The 18,817-nt window shown below is 43.8% G+C and overlaps 1 protein-coding gene across 1 annotated transcript in view; it reads right to left on the reverse strand.

Moving 5' to 3' along the window:
• TEX11 (testis expressed 11) overlaps positions 1-18,817 on the reverse strand; it is a gene marked incomplete at its 5' end in the record, with an annotated part of 118,119 nt that overhangs the window by 33,476 nt on the left and 65,826 nt on the right. Inside the window, 8 exons of the mRNA XM_082264254.1 lie at positions 3,977-4,098; positions 5,970-6,072; positions 6,300-6,437; positions 10,356-10,441; positions 14,269-14,420; positions 15,475-15,553; positions 15,643-15,724; positions 18,190-18,285. Of these exons, the coding sequence (XP_082120380.1) occupies positions 3,977-4,098; positions 5,970-6,072; positions 6,300-6,437; positions 10,356-10,441; positions 14,269-14,420; positions 15,475-15,553; positions 15,643-15,724; positions 18,190-18,285 (858 nt within the window). The remainder of the gene's footprint in view (positions 1-3,976; positions 4,099-5,969; positions 6,073-6,299; positions 6,438-10,355; positions 10,442-14,268; positions 14,421-15,474; positions 15,554-15,642; positions 15,725-18,189; positions 18,286-18,817) is intronic.

Genomic DNA, 18,817 nt, shown 5'->3' on the forward strand with positions numbered 1-18,817 from the left:
ACAACTTTGTGTAAAAAAAAAAAAAATATATATATATATATATATATTTCCCGGAACTTGTGGCAAAATATAAAATATTCCATGGACTCACCATGCCTCTCAGCAAATAGCTTGGGGTGTCTACTTTCCAAAATGGGGTCATTTGGGGGGGTTTTGTGCTATCTTGGAATTTTAGGGCCTCCGAAACTGTGATAGGTAGTCAGGAGTGAAATCAACAATTTACGCCCTTGGAAAGCCTGAAAGCGGGGACTGGTTTTCGGGGACCTGTACTCGGCTAGACTGCAAAAAAGTCTCACACATGGGGTATCCCTGTACTCAGGAGAAGCAGCAGAATGTATTTTGGGGTGTCAGTTCACATATACCCATGGCATGTGTGAGCAATATATCATTTACTGACAACTTTGTGTAAAAAAAAAATATATATATATATATATATATATTTCCCGGAACTTGTGGCAAAATATAAAATATTCCATGGACTCACCATGCCTCTCAGCAAATAGCTTGGGGTGTCTACTTTCCAAAATGGGGTCATTTGGGGGGGTTTTGTGCTATCTTGGAATTTTAGGGCCTCCGAAACTGTGATAGGTAGTCAGGAGTGAAATCAACAATTTACGCCCTTGGAAAGCCTGAAAGCGGGGACTGGTTTTCGGGGACCTGTACTCGGCTAGACTGCAAAAAAGTCTCACACATGGGGTATCCCTGTACTCAGGAGAAGCAGCAGAATGTATTTTGGGGTGTCATTTCACATATATCCATGGCATGTGTGAGCAATATTTCATTTACTGACAACTTTGTGAAAAAAAAAAAAAAAATATATATATATATATATATATATATATTTCCCGGAACTTGTGGCAAAATATAAAATATTCCATGGACTCACCATGCCTCTCAGCAAATAGCTTGGGGTGTCTACTTTCCAAAATGGGGTCATTTGGGGGGGGTTTGTGCTATCTTGGAATTTTAGGGCCTCCGAAACTGTGACAGGTAGTGCAGAGGTGACATGCACAATTTACGCCATTAGAAAACCTGAGAGTGTTGATTGGTTTTCGCGGTCCTGTACACAGCTAGGCTCCCAAAAAGTCTCACACATGGGGCATCCCCATACTCAGGAGAAGTGGCAGAATGTATTTTGGGGTGTCATTCCACTTATACCCATGTCATGTGTGAGAATTTTATCTTTTAGTGACAACGTTGTGTAAAAGAAAAAAATAAAAAAAAAAAATAGTAATTTTCCCAAAACTTGTGGTAAAATATAAAATATTCCATGGACTCACCATGCCTCTCAGCAAACAGCTTGGGGTGTCTACTTTCCAAAATGGGGTCATTTGGGGGGGGTTTGTGCTATCTTGGAATTTTAGGGCCTCCGAAACTGTGACAGGTAGTGCAGAGGTGACATGCACAATTTACGCCATTAGAAAACCTGAGAGTGTTGATTGGTTTTCGCGGTCCTGTACACAGCTAGGCTCCCAAAAAGTCTCACACATGGGGCATCCCCATACTCAGGAGAAGTGGCAGAATGTATTTTGGGGTGTCATTCCACTTATACCCATGTCATGTGTGAGAATTTTATCTTTTAGTGACAACGTTGTGTAAAAAAAATAAATAAAAAAAAAAATAGTAATTTTCCCAAAACTTGTGGTAAAATATAAAATATTCCATGGACTCACCATGCCTCTCAGCAAACAGCTTGGGGTGTCTACTTTCCAAAATGGGGTCATTTGGGGGGGGGTTTGTGGTATCTTGACATTTCAGGGCCTCCTAAACCGTTAGAGGTAGTGAGAAAATGCAATGAAAAATGTACGCCCTTTGAAATTCTGATGGTGGTGATTTGATTTTGGGGACCCGTACACAGCTAGGCTCCCAAAAAGTCCCACATATGTGGTATCCCTGTACTCAGGAGAAGCAGCAGAATATATTTTGGGGTGTAATTACACATATACCCATGGCATGTGTGAGCAATATATCATTTCAATGACGACTTTGTGTAAAAAAAAAAATAAATAAATTTTTAGTCATTTTTCAAACACCTGTGACAAAAAAATGAAATATTCAATGAGCTCAACATGCCTCTCAGAACATTCCTTAGGATGTCTACTTTCCAAAAAGTGGTAGTTTGGGGGGGTTTTGTACTGCCCCGCCATTTTAGCACTTCATGAAATGAGATAGGCAGTCAGAAATTAAAGCTGCGTAAATTTCAGTATTTACACCATAGTTTGTAGACGCTCTAACTTTTGCGCAAACCAATAAAAATACGCTCATTGAATTTTTTTTTGTCAAAGACATGTAGTTAAATATATTTTGGCCAAAAAAAAATACATAAATTGAGTATATTGGATATTTTTTAAAAGACAAAGTTGAAAATGTCATTTTTTTGCAAAATTTTCGCTCTTTTTTTATTAATATCGCAAAAAATAAAAAGCGCAGAGGTGATCAAATACCACCAAAAGAAAGCTCTGTTTGTGGGAAAAAAAGGACGTAAATTTCGTTTGGGTACCACATTGCATGACCGCGCAATTGTCAGTTAAAGTCACGCAGTGCCGAGTCGTAAAATACCCCCTGGTCAGGAAGGGGGTAAAATCTTCCGGGGCTTAAGTGGTTAATAGGGTTTCCATTAATTTGCCTACTATTGATGTCAGACTCACTGGTCTATAGTTGCTCGATTCCTCCCTACTACCTTTCTTGTGAATGGGCACGACATTTGCCAATTTCCAATCTTCCGGGACGACTCCTGTTACTAATGATTGGTTAAATAAATCTGTTAATGGTTTTGCCAGCTCACCACTAAGCTCTTTTAATAATTTTGGGTGTATCTCATCAGGACCCTGTGACTTATTTGTCTTCACTTTAGACAGCAATCTTAGAACCTCTTCCTCTGTAAAGACACATGCATCAAATGATTCATTAGTCATCCTTTCGAGTGGAGGTCCTTCTCCTTCTTTTTCTTCTGTAAAAACTGAACAGAAGTATTCATTAAGGCAGTCGGCTAGCCCTTTATTCTCTTCTGGTGTGGGGGAGGAGGGGGGGGGGTAACGGATCAGGCTGGTGGTGTAATGGTGTTTGGGGGAGGAGGGGGGGGGGGTAATGGATCAGGCTGGTGGTGTAATGGTGTGGGGGAGGAGGGGGGGTAACGGATCAGGCTGGTGGTGTAATGGTGAGGGGGAGGAGGGGGGTGTAACGGATCAGGCTGGTGGTGTAATGGTGTTTGGGGGAGGAGGGGGGGGGGTTAATGGATCAGGCTGGTGGTGGTGGTGTAATGGTGTGGGGGAGGAGGGGGGTAACGGATCAGGCTGGTGGTGTAATGGTGTGGGGGAGGAGGGGGGTATAATGGCTCAGGCTGGTGGTGTAATGGTGTTTGGGGGAGGAGGGGGGGGTAACGGATCAGGCTGGTGGTGGTGGTGTAATGGTGTGGGGGAGGAGGGGGGGTAACGGATCAGGCTGGTGGTGTAATGGTGAGGGGGAGGAGGGGGGAGTAACGGATCAGGCTGGTGGTGTAATGGTGTGGGGGAGGAGGGGGGTTAATGGTTCAGACTGGTGGTGGTGGTGTAATGGTGTGGGGGAGGAGGGGGGGTGTAATGGTTCAGGCTAGTGGTGGTGGTGTTATGGTGTGTGTGGGGGGGGGGGGGGGTTTGGCACACTTTGGGCCCCTATAGTGGTATAAACCCCACCCCCTACCTGAGTATTGTTGCTGACCATGTCCTTCCCTTTATGACTACATTGTCCTTATCTTCTGATGGCTCCTCCCAGCAGGATAATGCACCATGTCACAAAGCTCCAATCATCTCACCACTGGTTTCTTCAACATGACAATGAGGTCACTGTCCTCCAATGGCCTCCACACTCACCAGATCCGGTCACTGTCCTCCACACTCACCACATCTCATCCAATAGAGCACCTTTGGGATGTGGTGGAACTACAACACCCCCCCCTCCCCCGAGGGATGGAAATGAGGAGTTGGATTCATGATCTTACCTCCAATGCTATTTGTGCTGCCAGGCTGAGGAGGTCATTAGCCGAATAGTATTGGTCCACGATTGGTATCCTATCATCTGTCTGAGCGGCCATCTTCCCCATAGCCGAGACCGCATTTAAAGCTGCAAGAATCATTAAAAGTCACAATGATCTTTCATGCATTGATGAGTCCGGTCATATAGAGCATCCGGAAACTTCTCACAGCGCTTCACTTCTCCCACATTTTGTTATGTTACAGCCTTATTCCAAAATGGATTCAATTCATTATTTTCCTCAAAATTCTACAAACAATCCTCCATAATGACAACGTGAGAGAAGTTTGTTTGAAATCTTTGCAAATTTATTAAAAATAAATCCCATGTACATAAGTATTCACCCCCTTTGCCATAACACTCAGAATTGAGCTCAGGTGCCTCCTGTTTTCACTGATCATCCTTGAGATGTTTCTACAACTTGATTGGAGTCCACTTGTGGTAAATTCAGTTGATTGGACATGATTTGGAAAGGCACACACCTGTCTATATAAGGTCCCATGGGTAACAGTGCATGTCAGAGCACAAACCAAGCCATGAAGTCCAAGGAATTGTCTGTAAATGTACTTGCAGCGGTCTTCAAGTGGTTAAATAAATTTGTAAAGATTTCAAACAAACTTCTCTCACGTTGTCATTATGGGGGAGGGGTTTGTAGAATTTTGAGGAAAATAATGAATTGAATCCATTTTTGGAATAAGGCTGTAACATAAAATGTGGATAAACGAAGCTCTGTGAGATCTTTCCGGATGCCCTTCGCTGTAACTGGTTTGTGTTTATAATTTAGAAATTTAATTGAGTGTATATATTTATTTTTTTTTTTAGCTCAAGAACGACCGTAAATCCAGTCCTAAACTCTGCGAAGTGGTGAGCTGCCCGTGCAAACCTGGAGGGGCCACCTGCCAAACCCTCGGGCATGAAACCCTTTCAGCGCAAGGCCCTGAAGGACCTCAACAGCGAGCGGGCACTGAGCTCTGGTGCCTTGGCTCCATGGAAAGGAAGGACGAGCGACTCTGACCAAGAGGGTTCCTTGATACAAAAACTTAAAGCTAGGAAGGTCAGCATCCATATTGAGGACGAAGTTCGCCCGCAAAATGAGGCTTTTGGTAATATAATGTGTGTGTATTTATATATATATATATATATATATATATGCAAATTCATAGTTACACCTACAATATACTAAATTGGTGTGTTGAGCTCCAGCCTATATGACCATACTTCTGTCTGCTGCCTGCCTTGATCCATTTTGTTTTTGCCTGTTTCTTAACTCCATGACAATATTTGCACCTATCAGGTATATCTACAGGACGACGTCAGCTTGTGACGAAACGCATCGGGAGGAGCGACGTGCTGACGTCACCGTATTTGCTTATGTCCCAGGAAGGACGGGCTGTTGTGCAAAGCCAGCTGGCTTTATCCATGCGTGTGTTTTTATATTATATGTAAGTGTAACCAAATTCATTACTAAAAGTTTTAAGGATTTTATGCTATGGAAGCTTTCTTTCTTTTGGGGTACCATGACAATATTTGCACCTATCAGGTATATCTACAGGACGATGCCCCAGGACAACATCAGCTTGTGACGAAACACGTTGGGTGGAGCGATATACTGATGTCACCGCGTTTGCTTATGTCCCTGGAAGGATGGGCTGTCATGCAAAGCCAGCTGGCTTTATCCATGCGTGTGTTTTTGTATTATATGTAAGTGCAACCATATTCGTTATTAAATGTTTTAAGGATTTTATGCTATGGAAGCTTTCTTTCTTTTAGGTATATCTACAGGACGACGCCCCAGGACGATTTCAGCTTGTGACGAAACGCGTCAGTAGGATTTTGTGACACTACCTTTTGGACTATACACTCACTTTCTTAAGATTTAAGCGCAACTTTATTTTCTAGCATATCTACAGGCTGTCCCTCTTCCCACTGATTTCCAGAACACACAGGAGAAGACATTTTACCTTCCAGCTCGCTGTTTTCTTGAACTGCGATCCTAAACAGGATAAAATGAGTGAGGATATTGTCTGGGTCATATTTCTCCGCTTCAGTCACGGCCTCTCTTGCCTGAAAATAAAAGATAATTTCTTAGAAGCAGTGATCTCCCTATTAGAAAACATGAATAGGGATGAGCAAAATCCAGCATTTGGAGATTCTGTTGGTGAGAAATGGGGGCAGTTGGATGAAATTTGTTATTTTAGCCTACAGTAAGTGGAATCAAAGAGTGTAGAGAAATGAAGGTGGAATGTGATGTGTGCGGGAGTAATGGAGTCCAATGAAAACTCAGATCTTACTTGGGAGAGCTGGTTGAGGTGCAGGAGGCAGGAGGCTCGGTTTCTCTGTAGTTTGGCATAGTGGGGTTCAGTGCAGTCTGAGGCATAAATGCCCAACGAATAGTTGTACCATTCCAAGGCCTCCGAGTAGCTTTTCTTCTGAAGATCAGAACATAAACATGAAACCAATTAACCACTTCTGAACTAGAAGGTTTTCCCCCTTAACCCCCCTGTCGGTAAGATTATGTCAGGAATTTTGTACCAAAAGTGGTACAATGTTTAGCATGAAAATTTGGTGTTATGTATTGTAGGCCTACAATTCTTAATAATTACTTACTGTATATACTCGAGTATAAGCCGAGTTTTTCAGCATGTTTTTTCATGGTGGAAATTCCCCCCCTCGGCTTATACTCGAGTCACTGGCTTCACTGTGTTTTTAAAAATGGCGCCGCTCGGCGCCGACGTCTCACTGCGCATGTGCCGCATGCCCTGGAATAGCCGAACGCGTTCGGGCTTTCCCGAGCATCGGCGGCACATTTGCGGTGACGTAGTATTGGTGCCGCGATTTTTAAATCGAAAGCGGCTCACCGACCGGTAAGTGAGACTCCTCCGCAGCCCCTGCATTTCCTCATGCAGTGCTGCGGGCATGGTACAGGACATTCTCCTGTACCATGCCCACAGCACTGCATCTCCTGTGCCATGCCTGTACCTACTGTGCCATGCCTATACATACTGTGCCATGCCTATACCATCACCTGTGCTATGCCTGTACATACTGTGCCATGCCTGTACATACTGTGCCATGCCTATACCATCACCTGTGCCATGCCTATACCATCTCCTGTACCATGACTTGTGCCATGCTTGTACCATGACCTGTGCCATGCCTGTACCATGACCTGTGCCATGCCTGTACCATGCCTATACCATCACCTGTGCCATGCCTGTACCATCACCTGTGCCATGCCTATACCATCACCTGTGCCATGCCTGTACCATCACCTGTGCCCTGACCTGAGACATGCCCTTACCATGACCTGTGCAATGCCTATACTATTACCTGCGCCATCTCCTGCACCATGCCCGCAGCCCCTGTTTTGTGTTTTGTAGTGGTCCAGTTGGGTCCAGTAGCTGCTGCATTTCCCACCCTAGGCTTATACTCGAGTCAATACGTTTTCCCACTTTTTTGTGGTAAAATTAGGGGTCTCGGCTTATATTCGGGTCGGCTTATACTCGAGTATATACGGTACTTAAACCTGACCAAACAAGACTCTAGTAGACATCCTAGATGTGATAAAGTTTGAAACACAAAATCATAAATTATAATATAATACATAACTATAAATAAGTACACACACACATATATATATATATATATATATATATATATATATATACATATTAAGTACAGTAAAACTGCAGGCAAGGGCACTGGGGGGCAAACTACGGTCAATTTATTTTATTTAGTAATCTAATCCAATAGGATTACAATATATCAGTGTGTTTTACTTTTTGAATTTGCCGCCGGTTCCACCCCCCTGCGATGTGGCGCTCACAGGGAACTGAAGCCGGGGCACACATCATCAGGCAGAAGATCCGGCCGCCGTACACTGCCAGAATACATTGTGGGATCCTGGGGACAAGGTAAGTAACCTCTTCCAGAATCGAGCGATTCTCCCTGTCGGTACCCCAAGTGTGGCTCGGGGTTACCGCCAATGGCACTTAAATTCCACCTCGAGCCACGCTTGGGAATACCGCCAGGGAGGTCAAAGAGGTTGTAAACCCACCTTCATAACTTGTACCTATAGGTGATCCTATAATAGGACTTCCCTATAGGTGATCCTATAATAGGACTTCCCTATAGGTACTGTAAATATCTCCTAAACCAGCATTAAATGATAAACAAATGTTGTAAAAATCTTCCCAAGAGATATGGGTTACCAAAAGAGCATATATAGCATGAAAATTTGCCAGGAGTGAGTGTATTTGTAGGTGTCTGTAAATTAGCCAGGAAGACTTTATCTAGTTATTTTAGGATTGTTGCATGAACGAGGAACTATTACAGCTGTCTTCATAACTCTTGTATATACAGTGGGTACGGAAAGTATTCAGACCCCCTTAAATTTTTCACTCTTTGTTATATTGCAGCCATTTGCTAAAATCATTTAAGTTCATTCTTCTTCCTCATGAATGTACACATAGCACCCCATACTGACAGAAAAACACAGAATTGTTGACATTGTTGCAGATTTATTAAAAAAGAAAAACTGAAATATCACATGGTCCTAAGTATTCAGACCCTTTGCTCAGTATTTAGTAGAAGCCACCTTTTGATCTAATACAGCCAGGAGTCTTTTTGGGAAAGATGCAACAAGTCTTTCACACCTGGATTTGGGGATCCTCTGCCATTCCTCCTTGCAGATCCTCTCCAGTTCTGTCAGGTTGGATGGTAAACGTTGGTGGACAGCCATTTTTAGGTCTCTCCAGAGATGCTCAATTGGGTTTAAGTCAGGGCTCTGGCTGGGCCATTCAAGAACAGTCACGGATTTGTTGTGAAGCCACTCCTTCGTTATTTTAGCTGTGTGCTTAGGGTCATTGTCTTGTTGGAAGGTAAACCTTCGGCCCAGTCTGAGGTCCAGAGCACTCTGGAAAAGGTTTTTGTCCAGGATATCCCTGTACTTGGTCGCATTCATCTTTCCCTCGATTGCAACCAGTCGTCCTGTCCCTGCAGCTGAAAAACACCCCCACATCATGATGCTGCCACCACCATGCTTCACTGTTGGGACTGTATTGGACAGGTGATGAGAAGTGCCTGGTTTTCTCCACACATACTGCTTAGAATTAAGGCCAAAAAGTTCTATTTTGGTCTCATCAGACCAGAGAATCTTATTTCTCACCATCTTGGAGTCCTTCAGGTGTTTTTTAGCAAACTCCATGCGGGCTTTCATGTGTCTTACACTGAGGAGAGGCTTCCGTCGGGCCACTCTGCCATAAAGCCCCGACTGGTGGAGGGCTGCAGTGATGGTTGACTTTCTACAACTTTCTCCCATCTCCTGACTACATCTCTGGAGCTCAGCCACAGTGATCTTTGGGTTCTTCTTTACCTCTCTCACCAAGGCTCTTCTCCCCCGATAGCTCAGTTTGGCCGGACGGCCAGCTCTAGGAAGGGTTCTGGTCGTCCCAAACGTCTTCCATTTGAGGATTATGGAGGCCACTGTGCTCTTAGGAACCTTAAGTGCAGCAGAAATCTTTTTGTAACCTTGGCCAGATCTGTGCCTTGCCACAATTCTGTCTCTGAGCTCTTCAGGCAGTTCCTTTGACCTCATGATTCTCATTTGCTCTGACATGCATTATGATCTGGAAGGTCTTATATAGACAGGTGTGTGGCTTTCCTAATCAAGTCCAATCAGTATAATCAAACACAGCTGGACTCAAATGAAGGTGTAGAACCATCTCAAGGATGATCAGAAGAAATGGAAAGCACCTGAGTTAAATATATGAGTGTCACAGCAAAGGGTCTGAATACTTAGGACCATGTGATATTTCAGTTTTTCTTTTTTAATAAATCTGCAACAATGTCAACAATTCTGTGTTTTTCTGTCAGTATGGGGTGCTATGTGTACATTCATGAGGAAGAAGAATGAACCTAAATGATTTTAGCAAATGGCTGCAATATAACAAAGAGTGAAAAATTTAAGGGGGTCTGAATACTTTCCGTACACACTGTATACTGTATTCTATGACATCAGCTATAGGTGGGAGCACCTAGGAAGGACTAATAACACCGGTGTGCCCCATTACAGAAGCAGGGTGAGGTCTCATTTCCATGTTCTCATTGCTCTAGGATTCTCCCTGAAAACAAATCACACTCCCCTGATCTTCTGCAGCCTTCTGAGCGGAATCTTATCATCTTGTTTCTTCAATAACAGAAAGGAAGAGTGCTGTAATCGTCATCGTTCAATGCATATACAATATCGGATACATACACGTGTATCTAGATTAACACCGGAACAGATGCCTAATTTTTGTAAATTAGGGAAAAAAATGGAAGTCATTACCACCGTAATTCCTACTGACCTCAAAGCTTTTAGCGGCGCAGTCCCACAAAATGGCATGCAAACCATTCAAGGCCTTAGCAGACAGCGGCTTCCCAGTGTAATGTCCTGAAAAATACAATTGTGACAACATTGCACCATGGCCATAATTGTGTTCCCAATAACCAGTGCCAGGACTTGGCTCCTTGGCACCCAAGCCATAAAGACCAAAGTGTACAACTACCCCATGAGATGTGGCAAGCATAGGATGAGATAGCACTATCTGGATGGGATAGTATACACTGTATCCTTGTGGAATGTAAGGAGCCAATAGAAAGTCTTATTGTGAACTAAACATGTGAACATTAAAAAGCTTGCATCATAAAAGGTAATCCAGTACCAGGCCAATGGGTCCAGATGTAGAAGGGTTGATAACAGTGGCGGCTGGTGCATTGAGGGCGCAAGGGCGCCGTTCCCCCTATCCATGCGTCCGGCCCTCTAATCTACCGGATGCATGGATTCCAATGAAGTTTTTTTATTTTTTGAAGCACGTGATTAGAGCCAGAGGCTCTAATAGGCTTCAAAAAAAGGGTGGGCTCGGGGCGCAGAGCACTGCACCCTGAGCCCACCCAGTTGTGGGACAATAGCGAATTAATATTCGCTATTATCACATGGATCCTCCTCCCAGCCAATCAGGAAGCAGGTCCTGAGACTTGTTTCCCGATTGGCCGAAAGGAGAGGCCATGCTATTGGCCAAGGAGGAGGAGGAAGGAGACGAAGGGGAAGCTGCCGCCGCCGGTGCCGCTGCCTGCCCTCCATGTCAGTGCAGGGTAGGGTGAGCTGCCTGTCCTCCACATCAGTCCAGGGTAGGGTGAGTGAGTCGGCTACGGGGGGTGGTATGGTGTGTGGGCTGGTGTGGTCCGGGGGGGGTGTATGTTGTGGTCCGCCTGTTGCCCCCTCCCGGCCCATGGAGCACCAGTCGCCAATGGTTGATAGCCACTAAACTGGTGCAGCAGGATGGAAAGAGTCTGCCGTGGTGTTCAGGCTGACAATCGCTAACATGAAGCCGCAGAAGTATGGCGGCCAAGCCGGGTCCAGCGTCACTCCCGTGTGATGTCACCACAGCACAAAGGCGGAAGTGCCTGACCAGAATAAGAGGCCAATAGAACCAGCCTGGAACGCAGAGGGGAGGAATGTTGCCGTGACTACGCGTTTCGCACGCATGCGCCTTGTCAAGTCACGGGCTTGTTGGTTGTCATGTTAGCGATTGTCAGCCTGCACACCACGGCGGACTCTTTCCATCCTGCTTCATTGGTTTAGTGGCTATTAACCCCTCTACATCTGGACCCATCGACCTGGTACTGTATTAACTTTTATGATGTAAGGTTTTAAACGCAATAGTTCACAATAAAACTGCATTGAGACTTTCCATTGGCTCCTTACATCCTACAAGGATACAGTGTTTACCATGCCATCCAGATAGCGCTGTCTCATCCTATGCTTGCTAGTTTTAGTATCACAGTGACGGCTGCACCTGGTTGGCCCTGGGACTATGGGCAGTGTGTATCAACATAGGGATTAGTGCTTGGGACACCTTGCTGTTGTCCCTATGAGATGTGAACTACTTCAGCAGCATACTGTAGGTTGCAGGTCCTGCCTTTTCTGCGTCTCCTCCTATTGAAGGGCCCAGGGCGGTTTCCTATGCTTCAGTTTGTGAATGAACAGGAAGCGGCTCAGCACAGAGCACTTCTCATTCATTCACTGTACAGTGCAGCTGAGGCTGCAGAGAAAGGCATGTGTGTTTGAGTTTTGGGGTGCACACCCTAATGTAATAGGCTGCGCACACCTAAATCTCCTGTGTCCTGAAAAGAGTGTGAATATCATTTAGGTATGCAAAGTACCAGTTTACCAATTCACAATTGAATGTCCAAAATCTTATCACATTCCACAGCAATCTGGTTGTCACGTTCAGGGGTCAGGGGTCAGGCTCTGAGTTGAGCAGCTATAGCAGTAGAGAGGCTCCCACCAACCAGTACGCAAGCAGGTCACTCTGGAGAATGAAGCAGGCTTACTCGAGGTGTGAGGTCAAAGCACTAACCGGTATTCACCAGATCTCCTGATGATGGGGATGTTAGTACCAGGTCGCAGTCCTCAGGATCACCCCACCAGGAGGTGAGCAAGCCAGGGTCCAGTAGCAGATATAGCAGGAGGGGTAAAGCAGAAACGTAGTCAGTAAACAAGCCGAAGGTCGGTAACAAGTGGTTGCAGGTTAGGATCAAGCAGAGGCAAAGTCAGTAGACAAGCTGAAGGTCAGTAACAAGTGGTTGCAGGTTGGGATCAAGCAGAAGGGTAGTCAGTAGACAAGCCGAAGGTCAGTAACAAGTGGTTGCAGGTTGGGATCAAGCAGAAGTGTAGTCAGTAAACAAGCCGAAGAACAGTAACACGTGGTTGCAGGTTGGGATCAAGAAGAGGCAAAGTCAGTATACAAGCCGAAGGTCAGTAACAATTGTTTGCAGGTTGGGATCAAGCAGAAGCTTAGTAAGCAAACAAGCTGAAGATCGGTAACAAGAGGTTGCAGGTAGGGATCAAGCAGAAGCGTAGTCAAGGAACAAGCTGTAGGTCAGTAACAAGTGGTTGCAGTTAGGGATCAAGTAGAAGTGTAGTCAAGGAACAAGTTGAAGGTCGGTAACAAGTGGTTAAAGGTTGGGATCAAGCAGAAGCGTAGTCAGTAGACAAGCCAAAGGTCGGTAACAAGTGGTTGCAGGTTGGAATCAAGCAGAAGCATAGTCAGTAAACAAGCCGAAGGTCAGCAACAAGTGGTTTCAAGTTGGGATCAAGCAGATGTGTAGTCAGTACACAAGCCGAAGGGCGGTAACAAGAGGTTGCATGCTGGGAGCAAGCAGAAGCATATTCAGTAAACAAGCCAAAGGTCGGGAACAAGAGGTTGCAGGTAGGGATCAAGCAGAACTGTACTCAGTAAACAAGCCAAAGGTCAGTAACAAGTGGTTGCAGGTAGGGATCAAGCAGAAGCGTAGTCAAGGAATAAGCTGAAGGTCGGTAACAAGTGGTTGCAGGTAGGGATCAAGCAAAAGCGTAGTCAAGGAACAAGCCAAAGGTTTGTATTGAGTGGTAGATAAGATACAGACAGCAGCAGGAGTACCAGGAGTGAGATTTTGGCTAGACAGAGAAATATAATCTGGCAAACAGAGACATGCAGAGACATGGCTTAAATAGGAAATATATGGGAGGAGCAAAGACTTCAAGGTTCACCATACGCAAAGTACAAAAGACAAGACTGCTCAAGGAATTGTCCAGGGAGCCGTTTAGAATCTCAGACGGCTCAGCAAGAAGAGATACTGCCAGACACAGCAGAGGTTGCAGGTTCAGATCTTCGTCCTGACACAGGTCAATTACCACAGCTTTTATATCTGGAAATTTAGATGACTTCAGATTTGGAACAAATTTCTCTCTTAGTTTTGGCAGGTAATATTCCTAAAAAGGGGGACAAAATGTTGCTCCAAAGGCTGATTCTGCCTTATATTTGTTTCTGTTGTTCCCCGGGTACCCTTAGCCTTACCAGGTCCCACCTTTCTATCTTAGCGTTTCTGGTAGGATATAAAATAAAAAAAGATGCCCAGGCTGTTTTTTAGGTTCCATTATTTCATTTGGCTGGGCTCCCGGAAACTTCACAAACTATTCTGCACAGTTTTGCTGCTTCGTAATACACATTTCTTTGGTAAGACTGGATTTTCAATGACTTAAACAGAATTTCAGTTTTGGAAATTCCACATTTAGGAGGTTTAATAAACATCTGCCAAACCACAACTGACCAGAGTTTATAAGACGTTTACTCATCTCCAAGCTGGTATTGCACAAAATGTGAAACCCTGAAAGTCATGTGACCATCAGCACATTCACATTTTTTTTCTAGACGTCCCTGACGTTATAATTTATACCTGTTATTAAATCTTCTATTTTTTTTCGTACGAGGAGTTCCTTCCCCCGCGTTGTCAAAAGTTCGATTTGTAGAAGTCGCGCTTTCTCAATATCAGGCGTAGATTCAAAGTGGTCACAAACCATTTTCAGGAAATCAAATCCCACGCAGTCCCTGTAAAATGAGACAAACATGGCGGTGGGGTGCCAGGAATAAATCGCCTGGGTATGTGTTTAACCACTTCCCACCCGGGCCAACTACAACTTTCTCCTACATGTTAAAATCATTGATAAAAAAAAAGAATCATTATTTTTTTTTTGTGAAAAAATTACTCAGAACCTCCCGCTGCCCGTAAAAGCCATCCAGCGGCTAGTTAGACACTAGGATGGCTTTTACTTTGTACGGAATTGCCGGCTGAAAAAAAATACCCCTTCCAAAAGACTGAGTTCAGGGGATCTCCAGTGAAGGGTCCTGGTAATCCTCCATCATACAAAGACATTGTAGACAATTGTGCTCTTCCAGCCTTGTGGTAACAGCTTGAAGACCCTTTTCTGTTCCACCGTGACTGTGCTCCCCCCTGTGTACAAAGCATAACTGTGTTCCCCCCAGTGTATGAGGCATGACTGTGCCCCCCCGTGTATGAGGCATGACTGTGCCCCCCCTATGTACAAAGCATGATTGTGCCCCCCCCCCTGTGTATGAGGCATGACTGTGTCCCCCCCTATGTACAAAGCATGACTGTGCCCCCCCATGTACAAAGCATGACTGTGTTCCCCCCCCCCCTGTGTACAAAGCATGACTGCACCCCCCCCCCATGTATGAAGCATGACTGTGCCCCCCCCCCCTTTGTACAAAGTATGACTGTGTTCCCCCTTTCCCCTCTTGTGTACAAAGCATGACTGTGCCCCCCCCCACATGTACAAAGAATGTCTGTGCCCCCTATGTACAAAGCATGACTGTGCCCCCCCCCTCCCCGTATACAGTACAAAGTCAGCTCCATAAAGACATGGTGTGACCAGTTTGGTGTGGAGGAACTCCAGTGTCCTGCACAGAGCTCTGACCTTAAGGACCCTGGCCAGGTCAGATCAGGTCTGCACAAATCATCTTAATGTATTTCTCAAATGTAACAAAGTATGTAAAGGATCTTCAAAGGGGGTTCATATGGAGAAGCATTGAGAAAGGTGGAACTCTGGGCAGAAAAAAGGATCCAAATGTGTTGGATTTTTACCTTTCATGCTGCATCAGGAGCTTCACGGTGTTCAGATAAACATCCAGGGACAGATCGTGACGAAGCATCTCTGCAGCCGCTGCAAGTCCATAAAGATCAATAGAGCTGATTGTAATTTTATTTTTAATGCTCTAAGAAAATGATTGTCACATTGTTCATTCATCTCACCCATGGAGATCACATTGTCCGGCAAGGAGCAACCCAACAGGATTTTCATCTTCAAAAAAAGCCCGGCTGGATGGAGATCTCTCTGGATATTCAGAAACAGAAAAGATCATTTTTTTTTTAAATCTCTTTTCTTTATTTATATCAACTTTACATAATCATGATGTAACAGATCAACCGGCACCACGACTGGGTACCTCCGTTGACGGATGCTCCTTGTGCTTCTCCAAGCACCCCACCAGACACCATAACCACCTCAGACCCCACAAACCTCCGCAGCTTGGTTGGGATCTCGCTGTCTCCTACCCACCCTGGACCTACGACAAGGCTCCAGGTTCCCGTGGGTGAACCTCTCTTTCCCCAAAGAGTGAAGCAGGAACAAGCTCTCACATAAGCCCTTACAAGAGCTTAGTGATTATCCAAAGGAGTATGAAGAGCATAACAATCCCTTGTAGCAGGTTTCCCCAATGAGAGACAGGACTCTAGATTAAGGGTGAAGTAGAACTCTAACTTTATTGAACAAGAAACAGACTTTTATACAGTTTTCCCCCACAAGGTTACCGCCCAGGTGGACCTTGTTGGGGACAGGACATGACATTCACAATCCAATGAAAACAGAGTTTTACACTCAGTCACTCCCATACAGTGTACACAATCCCTCCCCTCTGGTTGATTACAGTATCATATGCAGATGAAAGTGTATACAGAAACAGAATTAACCTAAACTAATTATCTAGCCATATGGACAGAACAATGTGAGGTCATTAACATTTAACAATGGGACAGGCACAATCCACAATAAATTTCAATACACAAACAATAGGGAAGTCTGCCAATGACAGTCTGTGTGTCTCTCTCACAGACAAGCACACAGAATACACATTATCTAGGAGTCAGACTTCATGGAAATGGTCTATAACAGTCTAAGGCTCCCAGCGTAAAGTAGGATTAAATCTTCATTTTTCTATATGGAGATATTGCTGACAAGTATTACTGTCCCATCTGAAGCTATTCAAATCATTAAGTATCTGCCCCTCGCCTCCAGTGACAGTGAACATTTAGGCCATTTGCCATCGGCCTACAAGTCCTTAGATCTGATGCCTGAAGGAGTTTTCCAAACTAAGAAAATTTTCAGTGGGTACAGAAAAATATCTTGGTGGTGATGATGGGGGGCAAGCTTGCGCCGCCGTCGGCACGCACCCACCCCCCACTAGGCAGCAGAGATGCCAATCCACAGGACCGGCACCCACGATCGCTCCCCTCTGAGAGAAAAGGACGGTCGGATGTTGTAAACACAGCTGACAGTTCTCTCTGAAATGATCACAGAGTTCCTTCTATATAGGATCAAAGGTCTCTATGCTAATTTCACAAGCCATGCCCCCCTACAGTTAGAAAGCACCCCCTAGGCTCACAATTAACCCTTTGATCACCCCTAGGTTAAACCCTTCCCTGCCAGTGTCATTAGTACAGTGACAGTGCATATTTTTAGCACTGATGACTGTAGTAATGTCACTGGTACCCCCAAAAGTGTCAAAAATGTCAGTTAGGGGTTAGTCCCTCTAAAAATCGCTGAACGCCGACATTACTAGTAAAAAAAAAAAATATATATATATATACAGTATATATATATATATATATATATATTTATTTAAAAAATATATATATATATATACATATATATATATATATATATATATATATATATATATATATATATATATATATATATATATAAAAATGACATAAATCTTTCCCCTAGTTTGTAGATGCGATCACTTTTGCACAAACCAATCAAAATACGCTTATTTTTTATTTATTTTTTTAAATAAAATATGTAAAGAATACAAATTGGCCTAATAGGATGAACAATTTTGATTTTTAATTATTATTTTATTTTTTTGGGGAATGTTATATAGCAGAATGTGAAAACTATTTTTTTTTTTTCAGTTGTCGCTCTTTTTTTGTTTAAAAAAAAATCGCACAGGTGATCGAATACCACCAAAAGAAAGCTCTATTTCTGGAGGGGAAAAAGGACGTCAAGTTTATTTAGGTACAGCGTCGCACGACTGCACAATTGTCCGTTAAATAACGCAGTGCTGAATCACAAAAAAAATGGCCTGGTCATTAAGGGGACAAATCCTTCCGGTCCAGAACTGAGCTTCCTGGTGGGATTGCTCAGGTGGGTTGGGACTTCGACCCGAATATTCCTGGGCCCATCCCTTATAGCCACTGAGGGATAGGAAGTGTGTTGTTTGAAGGAATAACAGCTAAAACTAATAGAAAAATGGTTGAAAACAAATGCAGCCACCACAGTAAGGGCTGTAAAGCTGTAAATTATAATGATTATATTTGTGTTTCTGGGTTTAGATACAGCTTGTCTGGTACACTCCCCATGTGATAAGAGAATTATCCAGGCTCAATAAGGAAGCAGAACCTGTCTATGTAATGAGGATATATGGGCACCCATGGGTGCGTATGGTCCCAAACAAGACACAGTGACCCAATATGATTGCTGACATTTATCTGATCACTTTTATGTATTGAATTTACCTCATTTGCTAATCCGACGGCATTCAGTGCTTTATCCTGGTATAATCTGCAGTCCCATTCCAGGTACACGGTTGCAAGCAGCCGGAGCACTTTGGCCTGATAATAAAAGCAATGGAATATGTGATTATTATTAGAAATACATGAGAATAAAAAGGAATAAACAAACTGTATAAGCTGCATGTGAAGCTGGTTTTGATAGCTGCTATTTTACACTGTTAACATATAACTGTCATATAACTGCCATATTACTGTCATATAACTGCCATGGAAACTGCCATATTACTGTCATATAACTACCATATTACTGTCATATAACTGCCATGAAAACTGCCATATTACTGTCATATAACTGCCATGAAAACTGCCATATTGCTGTCATATAACTGCCATATTACTGTCATATAACTGCCATGAAAACTGCCATATTACTGTCATATAACTGCCATATTACTGTCATATAACTGCCATGAAAACTGCCATATTACTGTCATATAACTGCCATGAAAACTGCCATATTGCTGTCATATAACTGCCATATTACTGTCATATAACTGCCATGAAAACTGCCATATTACTGTCATATAACTGCCATATTACTGTCATATAACTGCCATGAAAACTGCCATAT

The sequence above is a fragment of the Pelophylax lessonae genome (genome assembly GCF_965119305.1).
Source record: "Pelophylax lessonae genome assembly, chromosome: 7".
NCBI classification, from domain to species: Eukaryota; Metazoa; Chordata; class Amphibia; order Anura; family Ranidae; genus Pelophylax; species Pelophylax lessonae.